The 14341-nt window shown below is 39.4% G+C and overlaps 2 protein-coding genes across 2 annotated transcripts in view; one reads left to right on the top strand and one right to left on the bottom strand.

The window, feature by feature from the left end:
- The window catches only part of Rae1 (ribonucleic acid export 1), a 33471-nt gene extending 28679 nt beyond the window's left edge, over positions 1-4792 (bottom strand). Inside the window, exon 1 of the mRNA XM_080285564.1 lies at positions 4713-4792. The gene's annotated coding sequence lies outside the window, so the exon portion shown is untranslated. The remainder of the gene's footprint in view (positions 1-4712) is intronic.
- LOC145416629 (calcium load-activated calcium channel) lies at positions 723-5652 on the top strand. The gene is made up of 5 exons (XM_080285565.1): positions 723-831; positions 1812-1889; positions 3255-3429; positions 4730-4874; positions 5443-5652. The coding sequence occupies exons 1-5, from the start codon at positions 771-773 to the stop codon at positions 5542-5544; spliced, it is 561 nt and encodes a 186-aa protein (XP_080141691.1). The 5' UTR covers positions 723-770; the 3' UTR covers positions 5545-5652.
- Positions 5653-14341: the final 8689 nt, after the last annotated feature.

Raw genomic sequence — 14341 nt, forward strand, 5'->3', positions numbered from 1 at the left:
AAATAAATAAATAAATAAATAAATAGCTATATATTAAATTTGATAGTGTCTACAATTTGGCACAGGGCTTCTAAAAATTATGATAATATTAAATTATAATGGCATTTAGTGTGGCTAATGAATAATACACTTAACTGCTCGATAAAATGCGATCTGAAAAAAAAAAAAAAAAAAAAATGGTGGATGATGCAAAGGAGGTTAAGTTGACGGGGAATACGGGGGGGAAGGGAAACGACACGTCAGTAAACAAATGGACGTTTGAACTAGGGTCTTCTTTGCTTGAATTACTGTCTTACTAAGTTTCTGATCTTTTTAAAATATATATAAACATATGTATAGTGGAATAACTGAAGAGACAAATAAAAAGTACGCTTTGCCACATAAATTTTGTCCAACTTTCCCTATTCTTGAATGTTGGGAGTTGCCAACCATCAAGATGTACGATAACAGCCAGACACGTACACACAAAACTCACTTGACAGGTTTCTCCGTGTCGTGGAGATATTATTCGGGTAATAATTATACCCATACCATTACGTCACTGAAGATACTGATGTTAAATTTACACTGACATTTATTTCCTGTAAAAAATGCTGCTCACTACATATACATTATACTTCATAATTTGTGCTTCCTTCGTAACTGGAAGATTCCGTGTACATCATTTTTCAGACGTATGTACATAAACACTCGTCACCATATAGAAGACGAGCACAGGCAAAGGCAGGAACAGACTTTATATCCCGAGTGTAAATAACGTTATAGTTACAATGTGGGCTGACACATTATTCATCGTTTTTATATCTATCTGCACAGCTCTCTTCGGTGAAGGTAGGAATACGATATAAGTGTGCACTGAATATTCTGAAATTACTAAATAAACGTTACCCCATATCGGCCTTATTCTGACAGTATTCGTAGTTATTTATAAAACAACAAAAAATTTGGTGCATTTATTAAGTTACTACATACCTACATATATGTACTGACATCTTAATATTGCTGGATGGATAGCATAATGCCAGAATTAAAATTTCACAAAATCTAACCTAGTTTCTGATAACCTGATAAATAATGCCATTTTTTTTTTCACTTGTTACCGTACATAATTATGCCAACTGCAAAAGTAAAAAATGTTCCCTAAACAGAGTAAAATAATCTGGCATGAGGAGAAAGAGTATGTATGGTACTGAAGAGAGATTTGGTTATTACAGGCTACCTGGTAGGCTGCCAGTGTATTATTTAATCTGTTATGTTTTTCATCTTTACTCACTCTATTTAATTCTGTACACCTCTTCTCAATAATGCTGCAGTTGTTAATAGCATAAAAAAAAGGATCTGAAATTTGTTGAAGAAATGCTCGAATTCATTACATTTTCGTACGAGGTAGAGAGTTACGTTAGGTGGTACTAAAACTTCAAAATTAGTTGCTGGGGGGATGGACAGACAAGGCATGACCATTTTAGAGTCACCCAACTAACACTGTGTTTCTATGACCTGAGTAAAACAGGAATGCATCTATGGAAGTCCATCCCCTATGGTACATCATTCTAACCAGTAGACGACAAAATGACAAACAGTTAACTTTTTATTTTTATTTATTTTTTAAAAGAGTAGATGAATTGCTGTGAAAGGGTCAATGAAGGCAATACCTCCTCCAGTTCAAAAAAGCCTCCTGTTAAGTCAGATAAAATAACTGGGAGGAAGTAGGACTAAAATGAAATATGAATCATGAAATTAATGGAGTAATAATCAGTTTGAACACAGATATTACTGTAATTCAGAAGCTTAAATGATTCTCTTGCCCTTAGGTCTAACATGGTTGCTGGTGTACCGAACAGAGAAGTACCAGAAGCTGAAGGCCGAGGTGGAGCGGCAATGCAAGCGATGTGAGTGTTATCGGCAAAACTGATACCCTTATTGACAACACAGCCAGTCCTCATTACTGTTTGTATTCAACTGCTACTGTAAATTTGGAGAAACTGGCAGATGATCATAGAACACCCTAAATAAGCATTTGCAATGGATATGCCAGAGATGACCCACCCTATTCTGATGAGAAAATGTCACAAAATGCACTAGAAAAAACACTGGGTGTTAGCGAGGCAGAAAAAAAATATCATGAACTGTATGGATAGCAACGAAATTTTGTTTATTACGTGGCAAAAATAAAGCTGAAATGGTGGGTTACCATGAGGACAGAAATTATGCCAATAGCTGGTAGTGAAATGGTTAATATTACTTATTGCTTCCCCTACTGTCATGCTTTCCTACCATGTTCCTCAACGATGGAAATTCTATCTAACTATCGCCAGATACCGGTACCTAAATCCCGTAAGGCGTGGCCACAAACAAATTGCCTCCATGTTGCCCTGTCCCCTGCCATTTCAGTGCCCTCCCCCTAGCTCACACCCCTCTCTTGTATACCTCTCCACTCCATTCCTCCATCTCATCCTTGGCCTCCCCCTCCCTCTGCCCCCCTCCACCTCACTCCCATACACTCTCCTCCCTAGTCTCCCATTCTCAATCCTCTCCACATAGCCAAATCACCTCAGTGTATTTCTCCTAATGCTTTCTATCACATCCACTTCCACACCACAATGCTCCTTCACTTCCTCATTTGTCAGTCTGTTTCTCCATGTAACCCCACATGCTCCTCTGAAATAACTCATGGAAATTAAAAAACAAGTAATATCAGGAGCTGATGAGAACAATACAGTTAAAACATACATCAGGTTTCAACCTAGAAAGTTTATACTGTACTGTTTTCATTGCAGACGAGACAGCTTGAACATCACTGCTGAATGACTGTCATTACAGTACGGTACTGTGAACTAAGTTCTTAATGTCTGAAAGAGTTAGTCAATTCATAATAGCATAAACAATAAACCTCAATCACTCCTTGGATATAAACCTGCACTGGCTCAATCTAAGTAGAGCATCTAAATTACCCACTAAAACACCAGGTACGGTACCATAATTTGGTTATATGGCTACCACCCAGCATAGTAAATGGTTTCCTGGTGTACAGGAAACCATTTGGCTTATCACTTTGAGTAAAGTCACCCATACACAGAAAGAAGAGAAAAGAATGAAGGAAAGAAAGACGGAAGAGGAAGGAAGGAAAGTAAGAATGGAAGAGGGGAAAAGGCAGGCACCTGAGAGCAGCACTACATCAAGTGAGTGGATGGTGAGTGCCCCCACCTACCACTTATCTGTTAATATACAATGTTTAATTCATTACTGTATTGCAGTGGAGAAGAAGAAAGAAGCCCACGGTGACAGCATAGACCGTCAACAGAAACGTAAGATAGAGAGAGAGGAGGAGCGACTCAAGAACAGCAACCGGGACCTGTCACTAGTTAAGATGAAGAGCATGTTTGCCATTGGGTTTGCCTTCACGGCGCTACTCTCTATGTTTAACTCTATGTCAGTACTGCTGTTATGTGTATTCAGTCTGGAGGTTTGAATGATGAATGGAGGTTGAATGATGTGTGAATGGCTCAAGAACTACTGGGACCTGTCACTCATCAGGATGAACTGCATGTTTGCCATTAGATTTGCCTTGCCAAGCACTACTGTCTGTATTTCTGTCAGTATTAGTATAAGAGCCTGAATGATGAACAAGGCTTGAATAAAGTGTGACTGATTGTGAGGGCCATTTCACAGGGTACAGTGCAGACAGCTTTCCCACTTTCATACATAGAAAAATCCCTTTGAAAAGTTCTATTGCTACCTATAAAGTTGATGTGCAAGTTCTCCCCAAATTTACTTCCTGTACTGAACAGTACAACTGTTAAAAAAAATTTCCTGAGTGATATTCCATAAGAAGATTACCAGGCTGTGTCACAATGACTGTTCAACACACCCCATACAGTGGATAATGCCAGCATCTGTTACCCTCACTCCCTATCTACTCCTCCACTGTCTTGAACTCCCAACTGTCAGCAACCTCTACACTCATTTCTTTATCAATCATCTTTTTCCTTCTCAAATCTCTCTTTTTACAAGTGATCAGCTAAAGTATAGTACTGTAACTAATACAACACAAATTATTTTAAATCTGGCTAGTTGTTAAACAGATGCTAAAGGAATGTTAGCTTAATGTTTACAGTACAGTATGTTTTTTAAATATTCTACTTTACTGCTGCTGATAATAATGATGAATGACTCTAACTTCTTCTGGTTTGGCTTTGATAGTCATTTTGTTGCCAAGCTACCTTCATATTGCTCTTGAATAGAACTTTGGTTAGATGATGATGATGATGATAACTGATTACCTTACCTCTGTCTGTTGCTCAGCTTTGATGGTCTCAAATATGGAAATTAAGTCTTATTATGATGATGGTGATAAATAGCAACTGTAAAAAAAAAAAAAAAAAAAAATGAAAATTGTACACTCAAACCTCAATTTATGGGACTAAATGGGGAATCAACTTGTCCCTTACTTGAAAATGTCCTTTGTTTTACCACAAAAGACAATCTTATTATGAAATGCAATGATTGTTTCACTTATTTATATGATTGTGAATATTATTTTACAGGTACTGTATAAAGAAACATAATGTGTATAACCCAGACATTAAGTATCGTTTTTGAACAGTCCTGTCCATTTGTCAGGTAGAATATGGAGTCTCTTAAATCCGAAATTCCTTAAATGGAGGTCCCTTAAATTGAGGTTTGAGTGTACTGATAATAAATTATTGCCTTACTTCTCTTCCTTGTTCAGCTTTGATGGTCGTGTGGTTGCCAAGCTACCATTCCTGCCCATCTCGTGGCTGCAGGGGCTGAGTCACCGCAACCTGATGGGCGATGACTACACTGACTGCTCCTTCATCTTCCTATACATCCTCTGCACCATGAGCATCAGGCAGGTTCGTATATGTACGGGAAGAAAAATTAATGTGTGTAAGATTATGGTTAGATCTGAAAATTAATGTAGCTATACCTGATCTTATTTGGAAGGAAAAAGAGGATAATTAATACTCGAGAATACACTGTTGGCTGGGAATGAAATTATCAATGAATTTTCTTAGGCAGGAAGATAATTTAGTATGTCAGTTAAACTTGTAGTGGTAGCTGTAGCCCAAGCTTCAGCTGAAATGTAAACCTGGTAGGCTGCATAATGAAATTGCCATTTCTGCAGCCACCATCACCTTTTGGGGGGATATGAAGGGAACTTGGGGACATTTTTGTAACCCAGCAACTCCACCACCTGGTCATACTGATGCCACCTTGTGAAGGCATCCATCATCAGCATCGTTTTACTTAGAAAAGATATGTAGCTACACTGTATTTTGTCTGGTTATGACTGCAAGTAATTACAGTACTTGTACAGTATTTTCAGGGGGAAGGAAAATATAAGTATGAAGGTGTGTATACAGTATTTCGTTTATGCCATGCACTATGCTTACCTAACACTGCCACTCTCATCCATTTCAGAACATCCAGAAGCTACTTGGGTTTGCTCCATCCCGTGCGGCCAACAAACACAGCACCAACCTCTTCGGCCCACAGTCACAGCAACTGGGTGGATATAAATAAAGATACAGATAACAAAAATTATTTGTATGTGCAATATAGGGAGAGGAGTATGGGGAAGAAGAGAGAGAAGTACTGGCTGGAAGAGAGAAAAGTATGGGGTGGGATAAACACATGTATATTGTAGTATGGGGAGGGAGGGAGAAGTACAGGGTGGGAGAGAAAGATGGACAGAGATATAGGGTGGGAAAGAGGGACAGAAATATTATGGAGCAGGAGAGAATGAAAGAGAACTACGGGGGAGAAGGGAGTGAATGAGATCTGAGGGTGGGAGGAAATATGGAAAGGACAGGTGAGAGCAGGTAAACAGGAGTAAAGAGGGTGGCAAATATGGGAGGAGAGGGGAAAGTGATAGAGGAAGGAAAGGATGGTGAGGCTGTAGGGTTAGGGGTAGTGAGAGAGGATTGAAATTTAGGGAAGGAGGTAAAAATTTGTTATTCAAAATAAGGAGTTTCTTACAAGGGAATAAAAACAAAGATGCAATATTAACTAAGGAAAGTTGAGAATCATATTCATCTGAGGTAGGAATGGTAATATTTATGTCTCAATGATAATTAACAGCTGCCAGTATAATAATTCCCTACTTAATATTTATTGAGTCCACAAATCTTTTACAGTATAGTAGATTACTGATATGGAAACATTAAGCATGCCATTCTTCAATACTAAGCAGTCAGGTGTACTTATGAGGCAAATTCTGAGGCACTTGTTTTTCAGAGCAACTTGATGTTTCAGTTATGTGTGAATGAATGTATGGCTTATGTTGCTGGGCACTGCTGATAATCCTACTTTGTGTTTCCTGTCAGTGGATTCAACTCACTGTATTTATTATACTGAAAACTGAGTTGGAAGACAGTGGCTGAAAATAGATGAAGTTTGACTGGTAAAGCTGACAGTGCTGGAGACTGGTTAGGATGATGATGATGATGGATGAGGCATGATCTCGTTTGATTTGCCAGGCTGAGATGGTATGGAAACCATTTACTTTCACCAAACAAGTAGTTGTGAAGATTTTTTTAAGTATTTTTTAAGGCCAGCCAAAACTTAGGTTAGTATGACAAAGTACCCCCTCTACTGCATAATAAACTTATTGTGTTCATATGTAGTCTACTTCACTGCTCATTAATTTTCTGCTTGTATAAAAATCATCAAGTGTTAACCTGAATAAAATACAGTCCATAAGTGCATCCATATCCATGACAGGTTAAACCCCTTCAGTACGATAAAAATTATTCCTATTGCCATACAATATTATTCAATCTAGGAGCCTCTTACTATTCTCTTTTTATTCTTGCTTGGCCTAAAACTGCTGTCTCTCCAGCTTGAAAGCTGAGTTGTAATAGACATAAACACTAGCAGAATATAATACTAGTCACAAAGAAGACCTATGGAAGAGATGTTGTGCCATAGCAATGTCTTTTTCTGCCAATGAGCTAAGGGGAAAAAATGCACAAGGACTAAAATCTAGGCCAAGTTAAGGTGAAAGAACTAAGTGAAGGAGTTAATGAAGGTCGCATCAAACACCTCAGGTTCCGTATGTCTCCCCTCAGGTAAATAAAATAATCTAAAGGTAACAATAAAAATAAGTGGTAAAAAAATGACATCATAGGCATTTCAGCTTCTCCTCTATGGTATTGTATATGAAAATCATCTGAAGGTAGCAAAAATTAATCAAAGGACAAGTCATCTGATTGAGGGGGTCAGCAAATTATCTTACAGGAAAGTAATATATTCCATGATATATATTAAGTTAACAAGTATGATGTACATTAGTTCAAAACTTGATAAAAGGGTAATGAATCAGGTTTATCCCTTAAGTCCAGTGATGTGATATTTTCCCCCCTACTAACAGATAATTTTATGTAGCCTGGAATAATCTCTGGTAATAAAGAGATTATGGGAGTCTGTTCCTAACCTCTGTACTAAAGGAGGGTCTTTCCTAAACTGAATAAAACTGTCTGAAGGTAGAATGAAATAACACATACATCCTCTGGCTAAAGGGAATTAGGGCCTTGTGGGTAAACAAGTACTGGAATACAGTCATCATCAATTGTAAGATATATAATGTAAATTAATATTAGACTCATGATGTTTCCTATCAACTTCAGTATTGTGTAAAAATAAAAAGTAACAGGAAGACTTAGTAAAGTATTTTTCTATCCTGTCATAAAGGAGTCTTGCAGGGAACTGAATGCAAACCAACATAATATGTGTGTGCAAAGACTATATCTGAAGAATGTATCACTAGTATGTAATTCTCACCCACCCACAGAAACTCACATGGCACTTTAGGTCACTTTTCCATATCAGTGAATTCTGACCAGTAGCACTGGAAGGATTCCAGGATTGAGGGGGGGGGGGTACCAGGTAAAGTACAGCCACTGAGGGTTAAGTACTGATTATTGTCTGTGTCTTGTACCCCCTGGGGAGGGGGGAGGGGAAGGAATACTTCCCCAGTATCCCTGCTTGTCGTAAGAGGGACTAAGGGGCCTTTTTGTCTCCAGTCTTTCATTGTCTTGTATTGTTCTTCTGTCCTACCCCTCTTCATATCTGTATTTCTTCAGACATTTACTTTCCCTCTACTCCTAGTGCCATATAGTCATAATATGGCTTGGTGCTAATTCTTCATTATTCCTTCCTTCTGTGTCTATGTCCACCACGCATCTCTCTCTCTCTCTCTCTCATCCATCACCCTCCTCGCTTCACCTCACCTGCTGATAACCGCTATAAATTTCCTCTACCAAACGCCCCACCACATTCCAGAATTCAAAAGTAAACTATATTTTAACAGTTAAAAAGTTTTCTGACGTCGCTAAAAATAACTGAAAATATCCCATCACTACGAAAATGTCAATTTTTATGCTGTCTTTCCTCTCAAGACGAGACCGTCTACAGTGTGTTTAATCTGATGTGACAAAAAGGCCCCTATTTTCCTTCCTTTAGGAGACCCCCTGGCACCTCAATTTATTTTTGGATACAGCCGATTAATATAACACTGTACGTTAATTATGGGGTGTATGGTGATATTTGAATTACATATGACAGAAGAGAATCGTAAGAATATAATAAGCAAAATAAATCACTTTGGAAAAGGTTATAGGGCTTTCCTTAACCGACGAGAGTACAAACCAAAAATCTCAATATAATTTTTGTTCCACTGATATGTTATACTCCCCCCCCCCTCTTCTTTTTCAATTGGCCTAAAGTTGCCATCTCTCCTTGAATGTTGAGTTGTATCAATAGATTAAGACCATTAAGACTAAGATATGATACCAGTCACGAAGAAGTGCTGGCGCGAGGATGAAGAGCCCTTGTATTATTTTTTCTTCAGCCACCGAATTACATGAAATACGCTACAAAAAGACGAAAATAATAAGGTAAAAGAAGTATGGGGGTCATACTGGAGGGTCATTTTGCTAGTAACCAAGGAGACTCAAATCTGGGCCAAGTTAAGATGAAAGAACCCTAGTGTAGCCACACTGGAGGGTCGATTTAAGTAGAAACCAAGGAGACTCATTCCTTCCTCATAACCAAGGCTAATCATATATCACGCCAACAATACTAGCTGCGGAAGTGGCACAGTTCCCTCAGGTGAAAACGAACTCTGTAAATTAACTTTATATAATATGCAAAACTTTCAACATCCCAGCGTATTATGCCAGTTGTCTTTGAAAATCCTGACGCCATACGTAGCCCAAAATATCTACAAACTTTAGAAAGATATCCACGTATACAGACCTCGGTATCATTTTTTTTACGTTATTTTCACACTTTTAAGGCCATATAGCTTTCAAACCTTTCAAAATTCATGCTCAAACGTCTAGAAAAAAAAATACATAGAAGAAATGAATAGAAACTTACTAAGAAGTTTCAGTGTATACTTACACTGTCTTTAAAACTAAGATTTGTTCAAGGAAATGAAATTAGTTCCTGTATTAAGCTGTGTGAAAATGTTCCATATAATCTGAAAACACCAAAGGTAACATTCAAACGGATGTCATGTGCTTTCCAGGGCTATTTAGTGGACGACGAAGAAAGAATGAACGAAAAGCAGAGTTAATTTTAGGCCAGAACCCGCTCCAAGCCGCCAAACGGATGGTCAGACGGTATTTCCTTACATGTTTCCATTTTCCTTTATGCTACCTTGCCACCACCATCCGCGGCGCCATGTACCACAATCACCACCGTTCACCACAATCGCTGCCATAACCAATCTCTTTTCCTGCTATATTTACAAGAACAGATGCCTTGCGAAATTATTGAACCCCATCTCCCAGGCTCGTTGATGGCGGCAATCCCACACCCAAATGAGTATCGGACCAATTTTTGAGAGAGAGAGAGAGAGAGAGAGAGAGAGAGAGAGTGCAAAAAAATGTCTAAAAATAATTCTTGCACGTATCAATCATGTCGAAACTTCACATACGCTCTGACCCGTATTCTCGTCAGGTACGAGACCCCTAACACCTTTTCCTAAGCGACTTATTTTGCTTATTTCAACTCACTCTCCTTCCTTGTGTTACCTAAATCATTCCAACATCGCCTTACTATGCACAGGATATTAACCAGCCATATCCACAACTAAATCACCAAGGAAGGGGTGCTAGGCATCTTCTTTAGCCGACAAGAATACGATCTCCTTACTTTTAACGCAAGAGATCGAGCAGGCTGGATGAATTTTGTACGGAAATGTATGGCAAGGTTTGGTATCCCCTCTTTAACTGACAGTCTTCGCATTTACTTTGTGACAGATAAATATGACAGGTAATTATGAAGCTACGTGCGGACAGGTGTATGTATCAGCTGGAGCCAGGATTCCGGGGGCCTGCATGGTGAATGAATGAGTGTGTGGCCCATTTCCTTAGGCTTGTTTTACTGATTAATTCTCACAGTATCATGTGCTTTGCCTTCCCTCGCTTGTGGACCTGTATTTGTGTCTTGTATCTGTGTGAGAAGACAAAAGAAGGCCAGGGGAGAGAAGTTAAGAGAAAATGAGGGAAGTTAAGAGAAAAGAAGAGAATTTAAGAGAAAAGAAGAGAAGTTAAGAGAAAATGAGAGAAGTCGAAAGAAGTTAAGAGAAGAGAACAGAGGAGGAGGGTTAAGAGAAAGAGGGGAGGAGACAAGTTAAGAGAAAAAAGGAGAGGAGATGTCATAAAAAATAAAAAAGGACCTATGAGAGAGAGAGAGAGAGAGAGAGAGAGAGAGAGGTCACTTACCCTTCATATATTTTAAAACTCCACCAGTCTTGCTTCGATTATGAATACTTTTTTAATACTGATTAACTCCTTCACCACGAGGGTCCATCTGACTAGTAACCAAGGAGACACATTGCTAAAAACTAACGATGACCTATTTCATGCAACCACCATGTAGTATTCAAGTTGTGAGTGACCCAGCGGCGACGGATGAAAACACCATCACACACAAAATGAAGAAATAGGTATCGTATAGTGAAACAAAGGAGGAGAAGGAGTCGGAGGCGGAAGTAAAAGGAGGTGGAGAAGAAAAAGAATTGAGGAGGAAGAGAAGAAGAAGAACAAGACAAAAATCATAAAGGAAGATGCAAATACGACTAAAGTTCTCCTAGTTCTTGCAACCAGCCAACTCGAGAAGTCAAAACCATCAAACGTACATATACTTTGGCCCGTGTTGAAAGCCGGCCTCCTTCCGCCTCCTTTACAATAGCCTAAAGGACTGTCATCGGGAAAAGGTAGGATCAGATAATTAGGGTACATTATTTGTCGCATCTCATCATTTCCCTCATCGTTCCAATACTCTCTCTCTCTCTCTCTCTCTCTCTCTCTCTCAGGAAATTTGAATATTTATCGAATCTCATCATTTAATATCAGCATTACAATATGCTTTTTTTATGGGGGTCAGCATTACACTATGCTCTCTCTCTCTCTCTCTCTCTCTCTCTCTCTCTCTCTGCCCATCACAAATTTATTCTAAGTAAACGACTGCTTCTGTCGCGTAAAAAAAAAAAAAATCCAAAACATATTCAAGGATTTTTTCACCTCTTCATTTGACTTCTACGATTTTGTTTTTCATGTTTCGTTTTTTTTTTTTTTTTTTTTTTTCCCCAACGCTGTATTACTCCTCGACTCATTTGACACCGATTACAAACTCGCTGGATAAACGATGCTTCCTGGAGCGTAAAATACAAAAACATCTCCAAACCACTTCGGTTCTCGTCGAATTTCCTCATTTTCCCCAAACGTCACAGTATACTCTTTCCGAAAGCGCCATATTTATTTTTATTGCTTTTTTTTTTTTTTTTTTTTTTTTTAGGTTGGTCACGCACTATTTTAAACACTATGAGGGATCGTTAGCCAGAGCGGAATGGCGTTTGGGTTGGCGGTTTCGGGGATGTTTATACGCGCCGCCATTACGGTGTCGTCAGAGTCTATTTTGGCTGCGTTAAATGGCGACTTCTTTCTATTATTTACAAGAGCTTTCATTCTAGTATTTTTTTTCTACAATTCTTTTGCGTTGTGTGCTCCTTTTAAGGGTATTTTGATCTAAGATTTCCTCATGATTTTGTGTGGTTTTTATATTCGTATTCTGCCATTCTGGGGATATTAGAAAGTATATTGTTTTTCCTTCACAAATATTTTGTTAATTTGTTTTCTCTCTCCCCCCCCTCTCTCTCTCTCTCTCTCTCTCTCTCTCTCTCTCCAAAAACTGATATTCTGGCACCGACGCCCTCTCTCATTGCCTTCAATCCCTCTCCCTGTCCTTAGTTCCTTCCCCTCTCCTCCTCCTCCCCATCCCTTCTTCAATTCTACTTCCTTCTCTTCCTTTTTTCTGCCTCTGTTTTCCTCACTTCCTCTTCCCTCTTTCTCTCCCATCCTTTTCCTTCCCACTCTCCTCAGCTCCTATCCATCCCTTCTTTCTCCCTACCTATTTCCCAATTCCCCTCCCCTTTCTCCTCTCCAACTTACCTTTCCCCACCCCCTCCCTCCCTCCCTCTCTCTCTCTCTCTCTCTCTCTCTCTCTCTCTCTCTCTCACACACACACACACACACACACACACACACACACCGCCTTCCAAATCGTCACGGGTGTTTGAATGCAGGAGTTACGAGGGGGTCTGGACAACTTTTTTTTTTTTACCTCCATCGAAAAACGAAAGGTAGATGATAGTAACGTGTGCTTAAACTTTCTTCTCTTAAATTGAATCTTCATCCCTCCAAAACTGCCCGACCTACAAACCCCATCTTCACAGGGGGTACTCACAATGTCATGTTCCACCACACAAACACCATCCACTCATCGGAAGATTAGGGAAGATAAGAGACGGTTGGGTCAGGTTAGGATAGGTCATCATCATCATCATTACCACCACCACCACCACCACCATTATTATTATCTTCACCTTCATCATCATTATCATACTAATAACCCTAATTAAACCCAAATCAATAAGGTCAGTGCAATCCAGCAATGTAGAATCAGGCAAAATATAACCGAATATCCATGACAACAACCAACAGAGTGAAACAGCCGCCACACCACCCACTCCATCAGGCCTTCCTAACTCCCGCCTCAATCCCACGGGCGACAAACCTAAACTTTATCATCATTAAGGCGCTTTGGTAATGTCTGTGGAGTAGGGCCATTCCCCACTCTGACATGGAGAATAAATAAATAAATAAATGAGTACATGAGTAAAAAAAAAAATATATATATATATATTTTTGTCATGTGCATCTCTCTCTCTCTCTCTCTCTCTCTCTCTCTCTCTCAAACCCTATATTTATCTATCTGCCTATCTCTCGCTACATATTCATCTACCTGTCTATCTATTTGCATGGGTGTCGTATCTTCACTGTCACATCTCAAACTTATTACTATTATTATCAACACTTCTGCCTCCCCCTCCCCCTCCTCCCTTCTTTTTTCATTCTTGATTTTGCCCATCATCATCATCATCATCATCATTATCAAGATCATCACCTATTTCATTTTCTCGTCATCACTGTGAGGAGGAGGAGGAGGAGGAGGAGGAGGAGGAGAATAAAAAATAGTGGAGTGTATATTTCCGTGTTGCAATCTGTCATTGTAGGGGTTAAGTCCGGGTTGTATTGTGATGAGAGAGAGAGAGAGAGAGAGAGAGAGAGAGAGAGAGAGAGAGAGGGGGGTAATCAAGAAGACGAATTAAAAAAAAAAATCACACACACACACACACACACACACACACACACACACACACACGCAATCACTCAGTCGAATAAAACCAACCGCAAAAACAGCAAATAAGAGCCGGAAACGCAAGGTGGACCGAAGACGAAGAGGCAGAGGGGAGAGGGAGCCGTAACTCATGGGGGGGTGAATCCTCCTTGGCCGCCGGGGTGAGTTGTGGGGTCGATTCCGGCGCCAAAAACCATCTCGGCTCGTGTGTGCTTTTAATAGCTTCGGTCCGAGTTTTCTCTCCCCCTCTCTCTCATAAATCACTTGTACAAATTCTCTCTCTCTCCCTCCCTCCCTCTCTCTCTCTCTCTCTGTTAACCTTGTGTGACCTCTCTAAAGCTTTTGATAGTGTTAGCCATGACATCCTCATTGATAAATGTGCCAAGGTAAAAATTGATTCGTTTTGGATTAATAGTTACATTAGTAACAGAACTCAGTCTATTCGATTAAATGATGTCGTATCTACAAAGCAGAATGTAACTTACGGGGTCCCACAAGGTTCAATTCTAGGTCCACTTTTATTCAATATCTACGTAAATGACATATCAACTTATTTAAATGACTGTATATTAACACAATATGCTGATGATACACAATTCCTTCATACAGG

Source organism: Coenobita brevimanus, chromosome 107 (genome assembly GCF_032717465.1).
Source record: "Coenobita brevimanus isolate Jiangsu-jjx chromosome 107, ASM3271746v2, whole genome shotgun sequence".
Classification (NCBI taxonomy): Eukaryota; Metazoa; Arthropoda; class Malacostraca; order Decapoda; family Coenobitidae; genus Coenobita; species Coenobita brevimanus.

Bases quoted from the DNA above. Each gene is read 5' to 3' on its own strand.
- LOC145416629 (XM_080285565.1), top strand. From the start codon at position 771: ATGTGGGCTGACACATTATTCATCGTTTTTATATCTATCTGCACAGCT. The intron at 1,890-3,254 runs GTGAGTGTTATC...ACTGTATTGCAG, and splicing joins GGAGCGGCAATGCAAGCGAT to TGGAGAAGAAGAAAGAAGCC. The intron at 4,875-5,442 runs GTTCGTATATGT...CATCCATTTCAG, and splicing joins GCACCATGAGCATCAGGCAG to AACATCCAGAAGCTACTTGG.